At 42.3% G+C, this 24,186-nt stretch overlaps 1 protein-coding gene across 2 annotated transcripts in view; it reads right to left on the reverse strand.

Annotated features, from left to right (window-relative positions):
* Positions 1-318: 318 nt before the first annotated feature.
* Positions 319-24,186, reverse strand: part of LOC115472218 (high mobility group protein HMGI-C-like) — a 67,066-nt gene continuing 43,198 nt past the window's right edge. Inside the window, exons 5-6 of one of the 2 annotated variants that reach the window (XM_030206407.1) lie at positions 12,916-12,948; positions 319-1,489 (exon numbers count right to left, since the gene is read on the reverse strand). In XM_030206407.1, coding sequence (XP_030062267.1) covers positions 1,433-1,489; positions 12,916-12,948 — 90 coding nt within the window. In that variant the 3' untranslated portion in view covers positions 319-1,432. The remainder of the gene's footprint in view (positions 1,490-12,915; positions 12,949-24,186) is intronic. The other variant, XM_030206408.1, reaches the window with a different exon arrangement.

The following is a 24,186-nucleotide window of genomic DNA, read 5'->3' on the forward strand; positions in this document are numbered from 1 at the left end:
CGGCCTTCTCCATATCCCTCAATGTGGAGAAGGCCTTTGAGAGAGTTGAATGGAATTATATGTTTACAATACTGGAACGGTTTGGCTTTGGGCCTAAAGTTTGTCATATGATTAAAACTTTATATAGTCAACCCACTTCTAGGTTATATATATCAATAACATTTTAACACCTTGTCTGAAACTACAGAGAAGCATCAGATAAGGATGTCCCTTTCACCATTACTTTTTGATCTGGCTTTGGAGCCCCTGCTCCTAGCTATACATCAAAACGAAAACATTCATGGCAACATATATAAGAAATACTTGGTTCAAATCAGCCTCTTTCTAACCAAGCAATAATCTTTAATGTCTTTGAAAACAATTTAGCATTCAATGAGGATAATATAAGACTAATATCAATACTAACTACTATTACATTACAAAACATCCTCTCTTCATAGAAAAATGCAATAGATTTAAATATGAATTACTGGTGGCATGTACAGATGTGAAGCAAATATAGCCAAGGGACACAATAATGAATCACGCTTCAAACTTATCTGGCACCCTATATGGAAATTTGTGGATAACTGACATTCATTCACTCTTCAATTTAAACCTTTTTTCATACCAATGGTAATATTTAAGACATGAAGATTCCTGATATACTGTCAGTCTGTTGTTTGTTCTGTTATTATAAGAGGGGTAGATGTTAGATACAGCAAAATGATTATAACATCATATATAACATCATATACTTACTGGACATGTAAGTTTAACATTCTTTATCTTTGTACTTTGTAGAACATAATTATAAAATGGCTTTATATTTTGTAAATTGAACTAAAATTAATACAACATTTGAACTTACAAAAAAAAAAAAAATCAAATCTCGCCCTTAAAATGATCTTTATTGTTTTTACCCTGATTTTCAAAGATCTATTTTTTTGAAATATAAACATCATGCAAAGGAAAAATCTTTGAATTATAGGCAGAGTTTGGCTTTTCCAGTCCTTCTTTGTTCCATAGGAAGGATTTTCTATTTGATGGCTACTATTATTTGTAGTAAAATAATAGTTTTGCCTAGCAGGCACTCACTATACTGCATTTTGCTTGTAAGCCCTCAGAAGGAATCAGATAATAGTCAAGCACTGGTGAAGTACTAAGCAGAAGAAACTTAATTTACAAAGCTGTCATAGAAGGGGATCACCAAGTTCTTTAAACGTAGTTGTAACCTCATCTGACAGATGCTGTTAAGTATAGTGGGGTGCAGAAGAATCCAAGACCTTCTGAGTAAGGCTTTGGTTGGTAGAGTTGTGGCATGAAGAGGTCTAGGGAATAAAAATTAAACACTTGTATGTTATTTTGGTGTTGGTTTTGTATTCTTTATGGCTTAGTGGACACCATCAGCATTGAGATTCCTGGGGTCTCATCTAGGACGTAGCATTTCATTTTAGTCTTCTTCAGATACCTTCATAGAATGACTTTCCACATCCTTATCTGGCTGTTCCTAAGAAAATATAAAAGACAAGAGGAAACGTCTGAAAAGAAATACAGATCATGTAGTTGTTTATATGCTTTGTCAGTAGCTAAAGTTTCAGAAAATGAATGGCTGAGATGGATTTCTTTTTTTGTGACTAGTACCTTGATCCATAGGTAGATAAAAATTCATAAACAAATTCTGAGGCATCACAGAAACACAACCTCTTCCAGAAAAACAAACACAGGCAACAAAACAGAGGCTACAATATATGAATCAATACAAGCCCAAAGACATGCAAACATGAATAATCATATGCCACAAACACACCTATCGACAGATAACAAAAAGGTGCATATTTTAAGCATATTTTATAAAGCAACAGGGGAGCCTATGGTGCTCATTTTCAAAACACACAGACTGATAAAGTTACATGAAGGGGCATTTTCGATAGTGCATCTAAGTCAGACTTTGGACATTTTATACTAAATGTCCAAAATCTGAATAGGAAATATACCCATTTTTGAAAAAAAGAAAGTCTTTAGTTTTTTTTTTAAATGCTGTTTCGAACAAGGGTTTATGCTTTGTGTGTTTAAAAAAACGCACAAAATCACGCCATTGAGATGTAAGAGGGAGCCAGCATTTTTAGCAGACGGGTCCCCAGACCCCCCAGGAGAGCAAAGGGGCACTGCTGTGGATGTAACATAAATGCTCCCAGGTACACATCTCACTGTTGCTCCCTTATCTGCTGAGCCCCCCAACACCCCCCCAACACCCTCTACCCCCAAATGAACACCACTAAAATAGCCCTTATGAGTGAAGGGGGCACCTATATGTGAGTACAGTGGGTTTGTGATGAGTTTTGGAGGGCTCACAGTTTTCACTACAAGTGCAACAGGTAGGGGGAGGTATGGTCCTGGGTCCATCTGTTTGCAGTTCACTGCACCCACCACTAGACTACTCCAGGGACCTGCATACTGCTCTAACGGACCTGAGCATTACATCTGAGGCTGGAATAGAGGATGGTAAGTAATATTTTTAATCACTTTCTGTCCAGTGGTCATCTGGTCATTTACGGTACCATTTTTATGCCTTATTCGTTATAAAAATAGGTCTAGCTCAAAACGTCTTAGTTTTAGTCTTGAATGGTTTTGTTTGGTTCCATTATGGCTGAAAAACATCCATCTGTATTTACATATCTAACTGAAAGCACAAGCACTTATGCCGGCTGAATGGCTGGTGTAAATGCTTGTGTCTAATTGTAGGCAGTTAGGCATGCACCCTATAACCCACGCGTGTATAACTGCCTGACATGCCCATGACCTGCCCATACTCCTCCCAGGTCCACACCTTCTTGAAGTTGCACACTCTGGAATTTGAGTGCACAAATTATAGAATAGTGATTAAGGGCAGTTATACATGTAAATTATAACTGCTACCAATTAGCATCAATTAAGTCCAATCATAGCTAATAATTGGCAGTTAAATTAAGCTACTTGTGCAACTAACCTTAATCTATAAATTGTGCACTCAAACTTGCATGCAGTTGGAAATTTTAACATACAAGTTTAGAGAATTAGGGGTCTGTGTGAACCCACATATTTTAGAGAAAATAAATTTATCACTATTCCATACAAAACTAAGGGGCCCTTTTAGTAAGCCACAGTCCAAAGTGGCCTGTGCTAGTTTTGGCGGTGAAATTGGCATGCGCTGGGCCATTTTTTTACAATGGCGGGAAAAAGTCTTTTTTTTTTTAAACACAGGTCAGTAAATGGTTGTGCGGTAATATTAAAATTATTGCACGGCTATTTATCGCCTGAACCCTTACTGCCACCTATTTAGAAGGTGTAAGGACTCACGTGCTACTCGTGCGGTAATTGGGCAGTGCGCGGCAATGTGGCTACGCTGCCGATTACCACCGAGAATGCCCCATGCGGTAGAAACTGCGCTCATCAACTTCCTAATTACTGCCGGGTGCCTGTGCTATCCTGGTGGTAGGGTCGATTTGGCGCATTCTCAGTAGCCCTATCACGGCTTAGTAAAAGGGTGCCTAAGTTCCTGGGAACACTTAAGTACATGTGATCTTGCAGACGTATGTACACAAACACGTGTAAATGGTTGCACAATTTTATAAAAAGCCCTTTACATGCATAAAACGAGCTTTATGTAAGGAAAATCCTTTCTAAAACCATTCCCATAGGGTCAGATTCTATATAAGGCCTAAGCATATTCTATAAGCGGCACCTAGATTTAGGCACGGTATATAGAATACGTTTAGTTGATATCCTAGCGCCTGAACTATTCGCATCCATTTAAACCAAAGGAAATGTGGCATTAATAACGCTGCATAGATTTAGGCGCGGAGGGCTATATTCTATAAATTTTGGAATGCTCACAAAATGCCCATTTCCCAGCCCATAACCATACTCCCTTTTGGCTCCACACATCAGAATTTAGGCACTGTGCATTACAGAATACGCTTAGCGAGTTACGTGTGCAAATTCTAATTATTGCCAATTAGTGCATATTATTGCTTGTTAAGCCAATTAAGTTACGCGCGTTGTTATAGAATATGCTTGGATTTCAGCTCAGAACGCTAGGCACGATATACAGAAACCTGGGGATATGTACCTCAAATACACACTGAAAGATATATGTACTGTAATCCTTTAGGTCTAGAAAGGGTGGTAGCTAGTAGCTAGTGTGATGAGCAAGGTAGACCATTGTGTGTGTGTGTGTGGGGAGGAGATCTTTGGGAAAAGGTGCCCAAAAGCCACACATCTCCCAGAAGACTTGAGGGACTACAACTCCCAGTTTCCTCGTGGTAGTATCACATGAATCCTTTAGGGAGGTTAGCCCTCACTACAAGTCCCAAGATCCCTGGGGCAAGTCAGGGAGGATAATATTGACTACACTTCCCAAGTTCCTGAGGGTGGGTCTCATGACCCATTTAGGCAGGCTAAAACAAAAAAAGGGGTTATAATTTTGCTCTGTTTTTTACATCTATATATATTCATTTGGTTTTAACTCCTATATATGTTTTGAGATGTTCATTTAGTATATACGTACACTGATATATTTATTTTGTATGCAGTATTTATGTATTATTTCTGTCAATATATTTGTTTTTATAGACTCCTGAGGAAGGCGCTACGGCGCCGAAACACGGCTGTGTTGAGTCACCTATTCACAATAAAAATCATTGTTTTAACTAATTTATACATCTGCCCCATTGTTTGAATAGAGCCTATTTTCCCCACCCCTTTTTTTGTCCTGTGGGATCAAGTGCACCTCCACACTCCGTGTGGTTTTTCTCTGACCCATTTAGGCAGGCTATCATAAGGATTATCAGCTGCAGGAGAAGGGAAAAAGGGAGGAACCGATGGAGTGGTTGCCCATAGAAAAGGTTTCAGTGGTTCAAGGGGAGGAAAGAACACTTGAGCCAGAGCCCATGGACATTTGTGCTCTGGCAGAGGTGAAAGGAGAGAAGCCTAAGAACCTGATAACAAACTTGCTTGCATATTTCCTCCAAAGGTGGAGGAAGGATCCCCAGGGAGGAAGCTTTGAAGGTATGGACGCTGGAACCTAACCTTTAGAATGACTGCAAGCATTTGAACTTGTTTCCTTTTGAAGTATATTGGGAACTTGCTACTGCATTCAAGCCTGATCTATGTGGGTGGATACTAGATGTTAAGTTGCTGGTATGTTTAAGGGAGGGGGTCCCCTGGGCCTCAGAACGTTAACTGAGGAGAGGGTACCAAAGGCTTGAGTTTGCTGGAAGTAATTGTGATATATGAACTTTTTCAAATGAATGAATTTTGTTTAAAAGATAGTATTGAACTTTGTGACAGACTGGAGCTATAAGGACTCTGGTGTGGCCAGCGGGTGCAACCGGTGGAAAGGGGGGGGGGCTTTATTTGGTCACCCTTATAAGCAAAATCCCTGAGTGGGCACCTTACATGAACTTAGCTGTTATATGATGTGAACCAGGAGAAGAAGGACCCCATGACAATAGAATTTTATGTTTAACTATTATGAATTCAAATAATTAAAAACAAAGTTATATAGAAAACCCGCAAGGGAATCGTGGACCTGGACTTACAAGTTACTAATTACACTAGAGAGGCATCACAGTGTGACACACACATGCTGCTCATTATCATGAAGACATTCAAAATATAGCTATGAAAAGGGAAGTACTACAATAGGTGATTTTGATATGCCAGGTGTTGAACTGAGGTATCCCTATTGCAGGGTCTTCTAGAAGTGGGGAGAGCCTGGATTTTCTACAGGAGGAACTGTTTCAGCAGTTGATAATGGAACCCATGTGGGATGGGGCCATACTGGACTTATTACTTACCAGTGCTTCTGATGTTATAGTGGGTGATAATTTGACATCCAATGCAGATGGTGTGTTTAAAATTAAGTGGAGGAAGAAAGGGTAATGTACACATATAGGAACAAACAAAAAAAAAAACACCAAGGAGTCCTTTATTAGCAGACCCGACATGGGCCGTGTTCTGGTGTCAATACGCCTGCGTCAGGGGTCAAAGTAAACTGGACTCCTGAGAGATATGAAATAGGTGAAACACTTAAGCCAGCAATCAGTGTTATGAAGTGAATCTACAGCCTGTTAAACAGCGTCCTTGCATAGACGCCAAAATATTAAGACAGGTGTAGGGAGGGTTCATTCAAAAGTGAAGCTTCTAGAGGTCGAAAAAACTAACTTTGTGCAGTTGGGGGATTATTTTAAGGAGTTGTCTGGATGGGAACATCTGGAAGAAGTAGGAAAGCAGTTGACATAACTGAAAGGAGCTGGGAAGGGCAACAAACCTTTTTGTAACAAAAATAAATAAAAGTAAGATTGTATGTGATCATAGGCGCCCCGTATAGGAGGCTTGGGGAGGCTAAGCCTCCCCAGCCCAATCGTGGGCTTCCAATTTCCCTGCTGCCCTCACAAGCGCAGCGGTTTTGTGAGGCAGCTCTGGCTCTCCCTCCTTCCTTCCTTGGTTCCCGCTCTGTGGCTCCCCGAATCGATCGGCAGCCCCCCCCCCGTGCGCGTTTTAACCTTTACTTTCCGATGTGGCAGCGACGTCAATCAAAGAAGAAGAAGGGCACAACAGGCTTCCTCGCTTCCACATAGTGTCCCGCCTTCGCGGAAACAGGAAATGCATCATCACTGATGCTGAAGGCGGGACACTGTGTGAAGAGAGAAGCTGGAAGGGAGGGAGCCTGTTGTGCCCTTCTTCTTCTTTGATTGACGTCGCTGCCACATCGGAAAGTAAAGGTTAAAACGCGCGGGGGGGTGGGGGGTGGCTGCCGATCGATTCGGGGAGCCACAGAGCGGGAACCAAGGAAGGAAGGAGGGAGAGCCAGAGCTGCCTCGCAAAACCGCTGCCACGGAGAGGAGAGCCGTTGGGGAGCTGAGGGAGGCAGGGAGAATCGCTGGATGTGGAGAGAAGGCGAGTTCAAGGGGAGAGAACAGACTGCTGTAGAGGAGGGGAGGGCAGGGTAGAGGAGAATTACTGGACTTGGATGGTTGGAGGGGAGGGCATGGGGAGAGAAGAAATCGCTGGACAGGAGGGCAGGGGAGAGGAGAATTGTTGGACATGGATGGAGGGGATGGCAGGGGAGAAAGGAGAATTGCTGGGCATAGATGGAGGTGACAGGGGAGAGAGCAAATTTTCTGGAGATGGATGGAGGAGAGGGCAGGGGAGAATGGAGAGTTCCTGGACATGGATGGATGGATGGAGCGGAGGGCAAGGGAGAGAGGAGAATTGCTGGACATGGATGGATGAATGGGGACAGGGGAGAGAGGAAATTTGCAGGATATGGGTGGATGGAGGAGATGGCAGGGGAGAATGGAGAGGTCCTGGACATGGATGAAGGGGAGGGCAGGGGAGAGAGGAGAATTGCTGGACAACATGGATGTGGATGGAGGAGGCAGGGGTGAAAGGAAATTTGTTGGACATGGATGGATGGATGGAGGGGAAGGAAGTCAGGAAGGAGATGCACATGGATGGAGGTGAGGGAAGATAGGAGAAATGCTGGACATAGATGGAGGGCAGGGAAGAGAGGAGAAATCTTGGACAAGGATGGAGGGAAGGAAAGATAGATAAAGGAAGGAGATGCACACGGATAGAGTGGAAGGAAGAGAGGAGAAATGCTAGACATGGATGGAGGGGAGAGAAGACAGAGGAAGTAGATGCACATGGATGGAGGGGAGGGGAGTGAGGAGAAATGCTTTATATGGATGGAGGGAAAATTGCTGAATTTAAGGGCTGGATTGGAACACTTTGAGGGCAGATGTTGAAACTGGAGAAAGGATAGGGTCAGGGCTACAGATGGTAGACAGGACGCATAAGGACACAGAAGGATGGTGGACATGGTGAGAGAAAAAAATATCAGATGGAAAGAAGACACTGGGACCAAAGCTAATAGAAAAACTAAATTCTCAGACAGCAAAGGTAGAAAACATTTTTTATTCAGAATTTATTAATTGGAATATGTCAGCTTTTGGAAATGTACATCTGTGATATTTTGCATGTAAGTTTCAATTTTTCTAGTATTGCTGCATGCTGAGTCTGACTTCTTGAGGTAACTTTCCAGTTCAGTATTTTGCCTTCATATCTGTTGTGTCGTGTGTTTTTCATGTGTGATCAAGATGCAGTATTCTGCTAGCATGTAGTATTTGCAGCCCTTTTTTGTTTTGTTTTTGTTTCACTAGGTTGTGTACTGGTGTTTTAGAGCCCATGTAATTATAGTCCTGCCTTTCCACACATAAAGGTTGTAGCTCGTCCTGTCCTTGGAATTAGTGCTGTTATGGTTTGGTAAGGCTATGAGTGTGTTTTTGCACAAGTGTGTGTATAGTGTTTTGCAGTGGAGAGATTGTGTGTTGGGCTTACTGAGGTGGCACCAAAACATCAGAAAGGGTGTACAGCGTAAATCATGACACACTACCTCTTGAAGGATCTACATATGGTCGTTAATAAAAGGAGCTCATTGTGAACACTATCCACCCTAAAAGGGTGTTTTGTGGCTCTAAATGAGAATTGTGATATGATCCCTTGTATCATATTGTTGACGGTCTGCATTTTCCCTATGGGTGGTATATTGGTGTATTAGGGTCTGCCCAGTGTAATATTTATGGTACAGTAAGGTTCTGAGTGTGTTTTTGCACAAAGTTGTGCATAGTGTTTTGCAGTTGAGCAATTGTGGTTAGTATATGCTTTGAGCAACCACTTTATTCTTTGACATCTAATATCTAAATGTAATAAAAGGTATTAACTGTGACTATTTTATTTTTACTTATTTTTTTTCTGTGTTGTCAGACAATTATGGAGGTAAGCTCTGCCCCTGGCCCCACTAACAAACAGTTGGGCCACCGACCGCCTATGTATGTGATGATCTTAAGATGGCCAAACAGGTAGAAAAGTCAACAATGAAAGCTAGAAGGATATTTGGTTGCATAGGGGGAGGAATGGCCAGTAAGAAAAAGGAGGTGATGATGCCCCTGTATAAGACTCTGGTGACACCCCATTTAGAATACTGTGTACAATTCTGGAGACCACACTTTCAAAAAGATATAAACAGGATGAAGTCAGTCCAGAGGGTGGCTACTAAAATGGTCAGTCATCTTCATCATATGGAGACAGACTTAAAGATCTTAATATGAATATTTTGGAAGAAATGTGGGAGGGGGATATATGATAGAAGCGTTTAAATACCTCCATGGCATAAATGCACAGGAAATGGGTCTCTTTCAATTGAAAGGAAGCTCTGGAACTAGGGGGCATAGGATGAAAGTGAAAGAGGATACACTCCGAAGTAACCTGAAGAAATACTTCTTCACGGAAAGGGTGGTGAATTTGTGGAACAGCCTCCCAGTGGCGGTATTGAAGACAAACTGTATCTGAATTCAAGAAAGCTTTGGACAAGTACATAGGATCTCTAAGAAACAGGAAGGGATAGTAGATGGCATGGATGGGCAGACTGGATAGGCCATATGGTCTTCATCTGCTTTAACTTTTCTATATTTCTATGCCTTAAAAACTTTATTGTATGCAAATTGATTTAATAAATGTTAACCCACCAATTAACAAGTATGCAATCGATTTGCATATGTTAAAAAATTCTACTGCACATTTAAAAATTGTTAAAACAGATGTGTGAAATGAATACAAAACAACACTTAAATATCAGACAGAAAAGCCAAACAACTGAAAAGCTTTTGAGCTGTGCATTCCTAGTCCTAGCATTATCCCTTCATTGTGCACAATAATGGTCTGATCTGACTGTGAGACTAGCCATCTTGTGTGGGCTTCCAGAATGATCTAGAAGGGAAGTGAGTAGCAGCAGGTGAGAGCATGCTTGGCTTCCTGCAAATCTGGTTTTCTTTACTCCCTCAAGGGTGAGGATTTTCTCCTGAGTTAAAAGCATTTTTACTTTACTTCTGTAGCCTATGCTGAAGAATTCACTACAAAGAGAAAACGTCATATAAAATTAATAGGACGGTAACCAAAGAAATCCCAATTTTTCTGAGTCCTGGTAGCTTCAGAGTATGTGCTCAGCGAAATAGACTGTATTTAATTTGCTTATAATCTCTTTGTGTTTCCATTGTTCTATTGTTTTTCTAGAACTTTCATGCTTTAGATTGATCTTAATTCCAGAATCTCTGTTTAAGCAGGGTCATTTTAAGGAATGGGACACTGGAGCCTTGACTGAGGGCCCTGCATCTGTAAAAGATAATAGATTATTCCACTCCCCCCCACCCCACCCCGATCTCAAAAGAATTAGAGGGGGCCATCAAAGGTTTTGGCTCTATGGCCCCATTAAACATTAGAATGGCAGTGAACCTGAGGTCTTGGGAAAGTTGTTAATATGTGTCAGGAGAAGTTTGCTTTGGTGAGATGACTGATAATAGTTTGTCATGCCTACTGGGTTCTGACTCCCCCGAACTTAAAATACCCTTAATCCCACAGTACTTCATCTCTGAAGATTAACTCACTGAGCAATCAAAACTAAGACAGATTTTGTGCTTTGGACTTTACCTTGTGATTCATTTAAGTCGAGGTGTAATTTCTGCTTGAAGAATTGATACTACAAGCGACGGCTGGCTTTGCTGGTTTTTCATTTGCTTTACCAGTAAATAAACCCTTTGCTACCCTCTTTTATGCATTTTGGGTATTTCAAGAGCACAGACAGCGAGGTTGCTCTGAGACGCGTTTATTAATTTGATCATCCACATGTGTTCTAAGCCTGTATCTGGTATCTAGTCAAAGAGAAGCCCCCAGTACTTCCTTAACTGCTCTGGGGGGAACCACCTGCTGTATAAACACACACAAACTGCATGACATATAGAGACATGCATGAGTATACACTCTACAGATATAAATGTACAGTGCGTGCCATATATCCAGCTATAGAGAAATAGCATATGCACAAGACAGACACACATAACACAGAGACACGTAGCCAAGCTCTAAGATTCACAGAAACACAAGAATGGAAAAACTCCCAGATAAAGAGACAGCGACACACTACAGGGAGAAATTACAAAGTCCCTTGTGACTATTCTTTTCTAGGAAGCCAGCATTACAGTTAAACACCAACTCACAGTTATGACTCCGTCAAAGGGAGAATTCTGCGGTTTTTTTGGTTTTTTTTTTCTTGTTCTGTTTTAGGAGGAAGATTTCAGTGGAAAGCACAATATGACAATAAATTAAAACAAGTGAGAGAGAAAGTCTGACAGCTACAGCAAGGGTACTGTCTCCCATTAATCATCCAATATCTTTGGTTCTCGGCAACATAAAAGACATGGTTAAGGAAACAAGGTTCTACCACAGGAAATAGCTGATAGGAACTGGAGAGATGAAGAGCCATGCACAAAAGCCGTTAAAAAAGGACCCCCTTCCCCCTCCCCCCCACCTGCCCTGGTAAAAGTTGGATCACTAATATGTGTCCTCGCTTCAATTTTATGATTTTTATAAAGAAACAAAAGTGTATACTGTAAGATTTTACTTTTTAGAGATTCCCTTTAGCCCTCTACCCATTCACTCCATGCATCAGTGTTGTGCTGGGTGGTATAACTGCAATAGGGCTCAGCTATTTCTAGACAGGTCTCTGTAGGCTGGCCATCTTTTTTTTTAGGTCATTGTGAACAATAGCACAGGATTTTCTATGTGAGTTTTTTTTGGGTTTTTTTTAAATTTAATACAACAACAAAAGCCAATGAACTAGGAGGCTGAAACAGCAGGATGGACTGTTCTGCTCCTCAGACCTTGCATACAGGGAGGGTCAGCTCAGTTTATTTATATATTTATTTATGAGGAATTATTTAACACCTTTTTAAAGAAATTCAACCAAGGCGGTTTACATGGGCAATAAGCAAGTTATTTTTAAAGCAGCAGTTTTTATATAGCAAGAATGCACTATGCAGAGCCCAGAAATGCACAGAAGGATGTAGGGAAGAATATGTGAGATCCACCTTGGACCATCAAGCTGACTGATAACCTTTTTGTAACAATACACTATGGTGCTGGTGCAAATAGAATTGTGATCTTACAGCTCCATGAGGACACTAGTAGTCATCAGGATGCAAGCCAATTTTAAAGGAAAACTCTCTTGCAGATTTTTAAAAAGGGAAAATATATGGGAGTTTTCCTTTCAAACTCTAAAATTTGCCCCCTCCCCGAATAAAACACACATGCCGCGGCTCACTCCCAACCCCCCTCTACTGTTAAAAAAAAGAGCCTTGTGGTCTAGTGGACCCTCGGCCTCCCTAAGGCCTTAAAAAAACACCCTATCCACCCCAACACAAGGCCTCTCTGGCACCTCTTCCTATAAGGATGCCCACCAGCTCCTGCTACAGACACTGCCATTAGCAAAATGACGGTGCCGCACCCAGTGAATCCTGGGAAGCACTGGTTAGGGCCTGTGTATCATATAAGGGAGTTTCTCTTTTATACAGTAGACAGGCCCTGCCCAGTGCTTCCAAGGATGCACCAAGCAGGGTGGTGCACTGCCATTTTGTCAATGGCGGCGCCCGGAAGCAGGCATCACTCCTGCTTCTTTCCAGGTACAGGGGCTGGGATGAGCCTTGGGTTGGGGAGTTTTTTGGGGCTTGGGGTCCATTAGTCATCAGGCTCTTTTTTTAACAGTAGAAGGGGGTTGGGAGTGAGCCGCAGCATGTGTGTGTCATGTTTGTTTTTTTAAATGTCAACTTTCCTGTCAATGCCTGAGGCTCAGGCATTGACAGGAAAGTTGACATCCTATGCTACGCTGCAGATTACTGCCGCAATTTTAATGTGGCAGTAATTTGCATGCTCATTAGTTTCAGCATGCTGCAGCTACTGTTTTGCACCAGGTTTGCAGTACAGTAAGGACTCTACCCTGTGTGTTCAGAAAGTAAAACCTTGTGATAAAAGTTGCCTTGCTCCAGTCCAGGAATGCCTTACCTGAGATGTTTTCTTCTGTACCATGAGCTTAGGCTGTTATGGAAACACAGACATACATATTCACACAAATATATACACTCAAATCAATCTTATTTAAAGATAAAACATTCCAAAATAGACATAATAAGGTGTTTTTTTGCTGAAAATTTAAAGCCACAATACTATTACCATTCCTCCAAATACTAACCACCACCTCTTTGATCTTACACCTAGATCTTCTTTCTTAATGGCACAAAATACACTACTTAGCATTTTTGTATGTTTTTTATAAAATTAAATGTAATTTCATGAGGGTAAAATTCAAATGACTGCATAGTTGCAAATTATGGGGGTACTTACCCTCTAATTCTATAAGTATGCATCTGCACTTATGCATCCCTAGTACATATACATCCCTTTCAAACAAGACATCAAAGAAATCTACAACGAAATCAATCAAAGTCTACACATCATGAACACATGGGCAGATGCATTTCATCTGAAATTAAATGCAGAAAAAACTCAATGTCTGATACTCACCTCCCAATACAACACGAATGAATTTACCGCTATAAACACACCAAAATTAAACCTTCCAATCTCAGAAACGCTAAAAATCCTTGGAGTCACCATCGACCGCCACTTAACACTCGAAACTCATGCAAACAATACAACCAAAAAGATGTTCTTCTGCATGTGGAAACTGAAAAGAATAAGACCATTCTTCCCAAGATCCGTCTTTCGCTGCCTAGTGCAATCCCTCGTACTAAGCCATCTGGATTACTGCAACTCACTATACGCAGGTTGCAAAGAGCAAATACTGAGGAAACTTCAAACAGCCCAGAATACAGCAGTCAGACTCATCTTCGGAAAACCAAAATATGAAAGTGCAAAACCCTTACGAGAGAAGCTACACTGGCTTCCACTCAAGGAACGCATTACTTTTAAAGTATGCACATTAATCCACAAAATCATTCACGGCGAAGCTCTAGCCTACATGTCTGAGTTAATAGACTTACCACCCAGAAACGCCAAAAGATCATCCGAACTTTCCTCAACCTCCACTTCCCTAATTGCAAGGGCGTAAAATACAAGACGCTACACGCGTCAACCTTTTCTCACGTGGGCACGCAGTTCTGGAACGCACTGCCGCGCAACCTGAAAACGATCTACGAGCAAACCTCCTTCCGCAAATTATTGATGACCCATCTTTTTGAAAAAATTTACGGAAAGAACCAAAACACATAAAGTCCACACTCACTATTCACTAATGCATCAATACATCCACTTCTGAACTCTCATCCCCCGTAATCTCACCTCACTCATACCTTTACTCACAGAAATATGTATACCATACATAATGCCCTTTTAGCGATTCGCAGTCTCCTTCCAATGTTTCAAGGTTTTGTTCCATTGTTATATTCCTTAACAATACTTTGATTGTCTCGCATAACTCTTCACAATGTAATCCATAACCAAGTTGTAACAAATTGTATTTCCATCATTCATATCGTATTGTAAGCCACACTGAGCCCGCAAAAAGGTGGGAAAATGTGGGATACAAATGCAATAAATAAATAAATAAAAATATACAGAACACTAGCACTTTCATGAGGAGTGGCCTAGTGGTTAGGGTGGTGGACTTTGGTCCTGGGGAACTGAGTTCGATTCCCACTTCAGGCACAGGCAGCTCCTTGTGACTCTGGGCAAGTCACTTAACCCTCCATTGCCCCCATGTAAGCCACATTGAGCCTGCCATGAGTGGGAAAGTGCGGGGTACAAATGTAAAAAAAAAAATATATATATACTTATGTACGTCCTAGAAGGGTGTCTAAGCGTGTGTAAGTAGCATAGTGCATAAATGCAAGGGGGAGTGGAAGGCGGGGGGGAGGACTGCTGCTGCTGCTGGATCTAGGGCTGAGGATGGAAGAGAGAGGATGAACGGCCAGGGGTATTCTTTCCACTCTGTTGTCTGTTGTACCTGTCTGGTGCTCTTGGTGCTACTGAGTGCCACTTATCCTACCTGGAGAAGAACCACTGAACATCAGGGCCACAGATTGTAAGCGTTCCGGAGACAGGAAAATACCTACTGCAAGAATGTAATTCACTTTCAGCTTCTACTGCTAAATCCCTTTCTCCTTCCCCTTCCTCTTCCCCTCTATGCTCTTCCTACACATATGGCTTCCACTTCCCTGCCTCCCTAGCTAGCAACACTGACAAATTTTGAAAGCTAAGCAAGCAGTAAGTACTTCTTTCTCTATTTTTGCCCCTTTCAGTCACATTATTGCTCCTCTGAGAAAATAAGATGTTTCTCTCATAAACTTGCAAAGAGCACAGTTTTTTCACTTTGTAACTGATATGCTTGTACTATGTTCTCTCTAGCAAGTTTGGTTTTTGTCTGCTTCTAAACTTCAGAAAAAGTTTTTCTTTACAGAATTACTGGAGCAAACTGCCAAGAAATTCTCGCTTTCTATTGAAAGCTTTGCAGAAATGGCTGTGTCTTGCAACCCAGCTGTGACATGATTGGCGGAAGTGCCTTGTGCTTCTGGCTTATCACCCACACCATCTCATTCCCCCCTTCCCAGAGTGGCACCAGTGCGTCTGGGCACATCCATGCCCATAGGTGGTCGGTGGCCCAACTGTTTGGGGAGGCTAAAGGGGGCGGGGTTAGGGGTGGAGCCAGGGGCGGAGCTTATATACATAATTGTCTGATAACACAGAGAAAAAATAAATAAATAAAAATAAAATAATCACAATTAATACCTTTTATTAAATTTAGATTTTAGATATGTATCATATGTCAAAGAATAAAGTGGTTGCTCAAAGCATATTCTAAGCACAATCGTTCAACTGCAAAACACTATGCACAACTTTGTGCAAAAACACACTCAGAACCTTACTGTACCATAAATATTACACTGGGCAGAACCTAATACACCAATATACCACCCATACGGAAAATGCAGACCATCAACAAAAAGAAACAAGGGATCATATCATCACAATTCTCATGTAGAGCCACAAAACACCCTAATTCATGTTTAATGTGGGATAAAATGCCATAAATAAGTAAATAAATATAAACTTTTAATGTTGAGCACCTGATTCTCAAAGTGGACATATTCCAAACACTATAATGAAAATAAAATGATCTTTTCTACCTTTTTGTCTGGTGAGTTTTTCTGATCATGCTGGCCTAGTATGATTCTGCTGCTATCTGTCCTCAGTGCAGGTCAGGAAGTCATCCTCATTAAATATCTCCCTGGCAACCCAGGACACCTCCAGCCAACCCCCCCTCCCCCGCTCTCCCAGCAGTAAGGTAAACAAACCATAAACCAATTTCTACAACTGGACAAGGCTAGAGGGCTTTCACTGCAGCTCCTGCTGTGAGGATGGAGGTAAATCAACAATTTGAACCCCTCAGAGCACAGCAGGGGAGGCTTAGCCTGTCCAAGCCTCTTATACCGAGCGCCTATGTCCATGCCTATGATGAGAACGACTGAGACAAACAATGGTTCATGCAAACCGTAGTTTTATGCACTTGGTTAGCTGGTGGCACAGCTAATCGAAAATGCTACATTCATTGCAATTTACCATTAGTCAAAAAATGAAAGCACGTCCTTAACTGTCATTATATACATCCTTAGCTGTGCAGTATACTGTTATCCAAATACTTTGTATGTTGACACCTTGTTGCTAAAAGTTGGCTGGATGGGGGTCATGTGGTGCACTGAGCTGAGGAACAGCATTTTCTCTCAGCTCCCCAATCCATCCTTAAACTACCATCCCCAGAAGCTAGCATCATGGTGTTTTGCCTTCCTATCTGAGCTAGAACCTGTTGGTTTCTGCTGTATGGACACATTTCTAAATAAAAAAACACAGGATACATCAGCAAAACTGGGGAAATGAGATAAAGAAAGCTGCAGCCTTTGGGTCCTATGGAGTCTAAGATGGCGGCCAGTGAGTCAGACCCCAGTGAAGTGAATGGCATTTTGCTTTCCCAAATAAAAACCACTGTATTGGAAGCGCTTGACACAAGGCTGATCCCAATTACTGAGTAGATGGGTAGACGTGAATCGTTTGTTTACTCTTTCCAAAAATACTAGGACTAGGGGGCATGCGATGAAGCAACAAAGTAGTAAATTTTAAAACGAATCAGTGAAAATTTTTCTTTACTCAATGTGTAATTAAACTGGAATTCGTTGCCAGAGAATGTGGTAAAGGCGGTTAGCTTATCAGGGTTTAAAAAAGGTTTGGATGGCTTCCTAAAGGAAAAGTCCATAGACCATTATTAAAATGACTTGGGGAAAATCCACTGCTATTTCTGGGATAAGCAGCATAAAATGTATTGAACTTTTTGGGATCTCCAGGTATTTGTGACCTGGATTGGCCACTGTTGGAAACAGGATGCTGGGCTTGATGGACCTTTGGTCTGTCCCAGTGTGGCAATACTTATGTACTTATGGCTTGCTCAGTCGGTCTCTGGTTTTAATGGACGAGTGACTGAAGTGGAGACTCGGGTTGCTAAAGTGGAGGATGCAGTGAATATGGTCCAAGGAAAGCTGAAGCGGTTGCGTAAACTGGTCACAAGTGAGGGAAGCAACTGCTTGCCCTGGGCTTGGTAGCATGGAATGTTGCTACTAATTGGATTTCTGCCAGGTACTTGAGACCTGGATTGACCACTATTGGAAGCAGGATACTGGGTTAGATGGACCATTGGTCTGACCCAGTTGGCTATTCTTAAGTTCTTAAGCTATGAATCTAAACTTGATGTCCTCGAGAACAGATCCTGAAGAAACAACCTTCTGTTTGTGGGCCTACCTGAATCTGTGAAAGATGAATAACTCCTTGGTTTCCTTGAAAAATGGCTTGCAACAGAACTGTTCCAAGATACTGATTTTGGGCCCCATCGGCTTGGAATGTGCTGGCTGTCGGCAGCTGACTGAGAGTTGTGATTGTCTCTATCCTGAATTTTGCCCATGAGGATTGTATCCTGCGGTGATACAGGCAACAGAAAGATCTCAAATATGGGAACCACTGGATCTTAATACTTCAAGACTATTCTATGCCAGTTGTGGAAAAAAGAAGAGCTTTTAACCCTGTTTGCAAGTTCTTGGTGGAAGCAACTCCGTTTTATGTTTTACACTGTAGTATCCTGCATGTTTAAGAGTGGTTCACAAAGGAGGATCCAAGACGGCGCCGGAATAGGAGGACGTGTTGCTAGTCCCTCCAGACTCATGTAATAAAATAAATAAAAATAAAAGTGGGGTCCGACCACACTTACCTCCCTGAGAGCTGGGTGATGGTGGATGCAGTGGTGAGGGATCGGGAGATGTGGAGTTGAAAAAGCTGGCAGCGGGGAGCGGTGAGGTTCGAGACAGAGGTACTGCGCCAGCAAGTGGCGGGAGCAGTGAGCACGAAAGTGTGCAGCGGCAGGCGCAGACAGGTGGGCGCGGCGAACTCCAAACGGCAAGAACAGAGAGTCGGCGAGGGGGAAGCCAGCCGCAGCGGAGATCAAGAGGAGAAATGTGAGGTGCTTGCGGAGGGCAGTGGCAGGTGCGGGCGACTGACTGGGGCCCGGTGGTGTTGTTTGCTCACTAAGGGGAGAAAGTGAAACACAGTCTGGGCCGCAGAGCAGAGGGAAGAGAAGAATCGCCGTTTCTGTGCAGTGAGAGGCCAAGGCACTACAGGGAGAGGAGTTTTGGAGTGCTCAGGGCAGTGAGCTGCTCCTTAAAGGACAACAGTGAAAATAATTCCACCTGTTGTAGAGTTCAGTTGTGGGGTTGAGCGGAGTGAGCATATCCCATAGAAGTAAGTGGCATCCTGAGCTGTGTATTGCAGGGGAAGGGTCCCTGAGGGATGCCACCAAAGAAGGGACTGGAGCGTTTCTGTTTTTCAACAGAACATGGGAGAAAAACCCCAGTGATGTCGAAGGGGACTGAGTGGAGCGAAGGAAAGATAGTGCAAGTTCAGCTGCGGCCGAGGAGGAACATGCTGTGGAGAGCCCAGAGCCTGGCGAAGCCGTGAAAAGGGAAATGGTGACTTGGTTTCAAGAACTGAAGGCTGACTTGGCAGGGATTAGCCTGGATATACAAAATGCCCTCAGAGAAATTAGGGTTGACATTCGCAATTTGGGAATGCGGGTTGGTGAGATGGAGGAAGAGATGGAAAATTACAAGCAGGATTTGGGGAAACTGCATAAAGTGGTGAATGAGGAGAAACGGGAATTGCAACAACTCAGGGAGCAGGTGGAGGACCTGGAGAATAGGTCATGCCGCAATAACCTGCGGTTTAAGGGAGTTCCTGAGTTGGAGGGGTTCGGCAATTGTACAGCAGTATTTCAAGAACTGTGTGGGTTCATTTTGAAATCTGAAGGTAGAAGTCAATTGCTGGACTTTCGTATCCAGAGAGCACATAGAGTGGCTGGCCTGCAGCGGGAACCTCGTCAGAGAGACATTGTGGTATGTTTTGCGGATTTCCCCTTGAAGGAGAGAATTTTGGCCAAAGCCAAGCAGCAAAAAGCGATTGTTTGGAAAAATTGTAAAATTTAAGTATTTCAGGATTTGGCCTGGTCTGCATTGAAAAAGTGTCTCTCCTTCCAAGAAGCCACAAAATTTATGAGATCAAAAGGGATTAGGTATAAGTGGCTCTTCCCGTTTGGGATGTGGTTAACAGTGGATGCCAAATCGCGTAAAAGTTCAGACTCCAGATGAGGCATGGTCAGCATTGTGCTCTCTGGGGTGCAGAGATGTCCCAGCTCAAACGGAGAGACGGGAGATTGCTGGTGAGCCTAGAACAAATTCGGCATGGCAGAAAGTGGGGAATCGAGGGAAGACTTCTGACTCCTTTGCTGTTACTTGCTTCTCTTTTCTTCATTGATTTTGATTGTTAGCTGCATTGATGTATGTTTTTTGCAGACTGATGTAAACCACATTGAGCCTGCCCATGGGTGGGAAAATAAATAAAAAATAAATAATTGGATCATCATTGGTGTGCAGCCCTATGGTGTGCCTTTTGGGCTTACACAAGAGGGAAACTTGGGAGGAGCAGAAATGGCTGCACTGGGGGTTGGCGGCAGCGAAGTGCCTCATCACACAGTATTGGAAGAGGGTGGATTCCCCGACATTGAGTGATTGGAAATGTAAATTGGGTCAGTTAATGCAAATGGAGAGATTAACGGTCTACTGCAGGGAGGGGGCAAGGAGATATGAAGGAAGATGGGCTCGCTTACAATAGCGATTGACAAGTATTTGTACAGCGCTGCATATGCCTTGTAGCACTATAGAAATGATAAATAGTAGTAGTAGTATTTAAGTTAATGAAGTTGTATAGGAGGGGGTTTGGGAGGGAGAGAGAGTACCAAAGAATCATGGGGTGATTTCATGCTGAGTAGGGGTGAGGGTTGGTTAGAGTGAATGGGTGGGGGATATATTTTAGGGGTATAAGGTTGAGTTGGGCGGTGGTTGGTGTCTTTGTTATGATTTTGTTATTAGTTATTTGTTGCAGTGGGTGCAGTGGGGAGTTGGTTTCAGAAGTAGTAGAATAATAGTTTAATACATATGGCCCCTGCGTGGGTAAATGTGAGCGAGATGTGCTCTTGTTATGGAGTAGTTATGCAAAATAAAAATATTTTAAAGTGAAAAAAAAAGAGTGGTTCACAAAGGGCAAGCGACTGTGTCTGATTCCCCGGAGTAGGTAGAGGAGTGTGGTAGCCGTGTTAGTCCACTCTTAAGGTTATCAATAGAAATCAAACAAAATAAAACATGGAAAAGAAAATAAGATGATACCTTTTTTATTGGACATAACTTAATACATTTCTTGATTAGCTTTCGAAGGTTGCCCTTCTTCGTCAGATCGGAAATAAGCAAATGTGCTAGCTGACAGTGTATAAAAGTGAAAACATTCAAGCATTACTATGACAGTCTGACAGGGTGGGAGGATGGGGGTAGGTCAGAGGTATGCATGTGGACATCAAAGCATATCATTGATATTCTAACAGGATGGGTGTGGGTAGGTGAGGGGTGGGGTGATCAACAGAGACATACAGCTTTATAGTTTATAATGGGCTAGGAACCCCAGGTCCTTGTTAAGTCCTTTCTGTTGGGTGTTAAAATATTCAATCATTCTGACTTCAAAGGTCTTATGTTCTTGTATGGTTTTAAAGTTACCTTTCAGTATTCTCACTGTGAAATCACTGGTACAGTGTCCTGGTTCTGTGAAGTGCTGTCCCACCGGGGTGGGGGCCCTAATGGCTGTATTGTTCATGTGATGTCTATGCAAATTGAATCTTGTCTTAAGCATCTGGCCTGTTTCTCCAATATAGCATCCTTCCTTACATTTTTTACACTGAATGATGTATACCACATTGGAAGGGCAACCTTCGAAAGCTAATCAAGAAATGTATTAAGTTATGTCCAATAAAAAAGGTATCATCTTATTTTCTTTTCCATGTTTTATTTTGTTTGATTTCTATTGATAACCCGGAGTAGGTGAAATCTGCATTGCAGGCTTGGTTTGCAGTAGAGCCTAAGAATTCTGCACAAGAATTCTGACACAAATCGTTAAGGAGTGTCAACAAACCAGGGTTAATGTTCCAGTCTGGCTAGTGAGTTTGTACTGATAGATTTCATCATATTGGATATAGTGCTATGGCCTACAAAAAGGCATGAAGTGATTAATAATGCATATGCCTGTCACATTAGCTCTATAAGACAGCAATTTAACTGATGGGTATAAATGCATTTAAAAAGCTGGATGTTCTACATTTGAAAAGTCTTGAAGGTGTGAGAGGAGCTTCAGCACTTTTGACTGTCTCTACCGGGGAGGCTACCCTACCACTTGCTTCTTTGTCATCTGACGTTTGGGATTGCTTTAATACTATGTATGGTTTAGAGGCTCAACTATCCATTCCTTTGAAATATTACCAGACTATGACTTTGCATGACTGACTCAGAAATGGTCTGGGGAGTTGGCAGTGGACCTTCAGGATCAGCAATTAAAGACTTGCCTCAAGCATGTGCATAGTTTTACTGAAAATGCCACCTTGTGGGAGCTACAATATAAATTTCTATTTCTTCTATATATTTCTCCCCACCGAGCAACTTTGAGGGAGGATGATACCTGTCCTAGGTGCTCGGCTGAGGGTGTCCCACCTGGGTCATTGAAATCAGTGCTGCAGGTCCAATAATGCATCAGAATGAGGTTCACAGAAATCCAGGACTGATCAAAAAGTCTCACTCCTGGAACGGGTAACTTGGCAGCTCTGGATCCTATTGTCACAACCCCTCATGGAGTTGAAACATCTATGCAAAAAAGGAAACAAGGACACTGGATGAGAAGAGTTGTGGACAAAGATGTGCAGCAAGGAAAATGTCCTAAATAGCTTGGAACAAAGGCCTGGGAGTGTCTTTTGGCCCAGAAGCAAAAGGTTGTCCTACTCTGTATTTAAAACTGATGGACCTAAAAAAGAATAGTGCTGAAATCTTTCGAGGGGTATAACGAATGTGGCTGGATCACATTTAACAATAAATGTAGCTGCTGTTTTGAAGCATCATCTGTGTTTCTTGAGAGAGTTTTATGGTGATGTATTTTTGTGGCTGGTAACATAAGGCAGCATAGAAACATAGTAAATGACAGAGGATAAGACCAGGGAAAAGGAACCTGGACTACTGAGCCCCTTGCAATTTATGGGACTGCCAAGTGGGAAGGAAGGTGGAAAGAAGCAACCTTCAGATACACTTGTCATAGTAGGAAATGCCACTAATGTTTGAGGTCCTGAAGAACAGCGAAGCACTGCAGGAGCATGGGATCCTCAAATTTATTTACTTATAACACTACAGCATCCTGAAGTGGGACATGTTAAGTTACTATGTCGGACTTTGAAACAAAACGATTGCTGAACACTTTGGGCCCTAGTAAATCTCTGGAATTAATTATTCACAGATCTATGATGCTTGATAATATTTTGCTTTTCACTTGAACTCTTAACAACTGCGTGATTTACCTGTACTAACATCTCCGGCCATTCTTCCCTCCTTCCAGGAAGAGAACAGTTCTCTTTTTAGCTGGCACCTGCAAGTCTCTCCCTTCCACACAGGCTGACCAGGCTTTGAAACGGTCAAAACCCAGCTCTTCCCTTTCCTGCATGTTCCTGTCAGTTTAACCACATGGCTAGCTATGCCAGCAGATGGCTCACCACAGCTACAATTGTGCAGCTGGTGGGGGCCTCCACCGTTAGCATCTTCCTCTGAAATCAGATGGCTGTGTGTAGAAACCAAGGATCGACAAGAGAATACGAAAGGATCTGAGGGATCTGCTCTCATTACACATACTACTCAGATTTCTACACAGCATGAAGTAGAGGAGTGTGGTAGCCGTGTTAGTCCACTCTTAATGTTATCAATAGAAATCAAACAAAATAAAACATGGAAAAGAAAATAAGATGATACCTTTTTTATTGGACATAACTTAATACATTTCTTGATTAGCTTTCGAAGAAGGGCAACCTTCGAAAGCTAATCAAGAAATGTATTAAGTTATGTCCAATAAAAAAGGTATCATCTTATTTTCTTTTCCATGTTTTATTTTGTTTGATTTCTATTGATACACAGCATGAAGAAATTATTCCTAAGCTGTGGGAAATGTGGGAAATACTATATACTTAGAGAAGGAATGTGCCATGTTTGTATCCATCCAAGTGATAGTGGTGAATAAATGCTTGCAGCTCCTCAGTTCCAGCAGCAACCTCTGTATGAACTGGCAGAAAGAGGATCATCTTCCTCTCATGCAACATGATGCAGTACTTACTCAGAAACAGATTACAGTTCATGCAGTTCAGTCTGCAAACACAAGAGGTAATTCTATAACTTGGGGTCTTGACATAGGTGCCCCAATGGTGTGTGCTGGGCACACCTAAGCTTTTTGTCGTCCCCCTTCTCCTCCACTGCTAACTCCAGGTTTCGTTCCTTTTCTCTTGTGGCACCTTATGCCTGGAATAAACTTCCTGAGCCTGTACGTCTAGCTCCATCTCTACCTGTTTTCAAATCTATGCTGAAAACCCACCTTTTCACTGCTGCTTTTGGCTCCTAGCCACTACTCATTTGCCTCCCCCCTTGTTCCTTCTCACCCAGTACTTCCCTCGCCCTTAATTGTCTTGTCTGTCTGTATTATTTTAGATTGTAAGCTCTATTTAGCAGGGACTGTCTCTCTGTGTCAGATGTTCAGCGCTGCGTGCGTCTGGTAGTGCTATACAAATGCTAATAATAATAATATAGAATACTAGTGTAAAGCTGT

This window comes from Microcaecilia unicolor, chromosome 6, assembly GCF_901765095.1.
Source record: "Microcaecilia unicolor chromosome 6, aMicUni1.1, whole genome shotgun sequence".
Taxonomy (NCBI): Eukaryota; Metazoa; Chordata; class Amphibia; order Gymnophiona; family Siphonopidae; genus Microcaecilia; species Microcaecilia unicolor.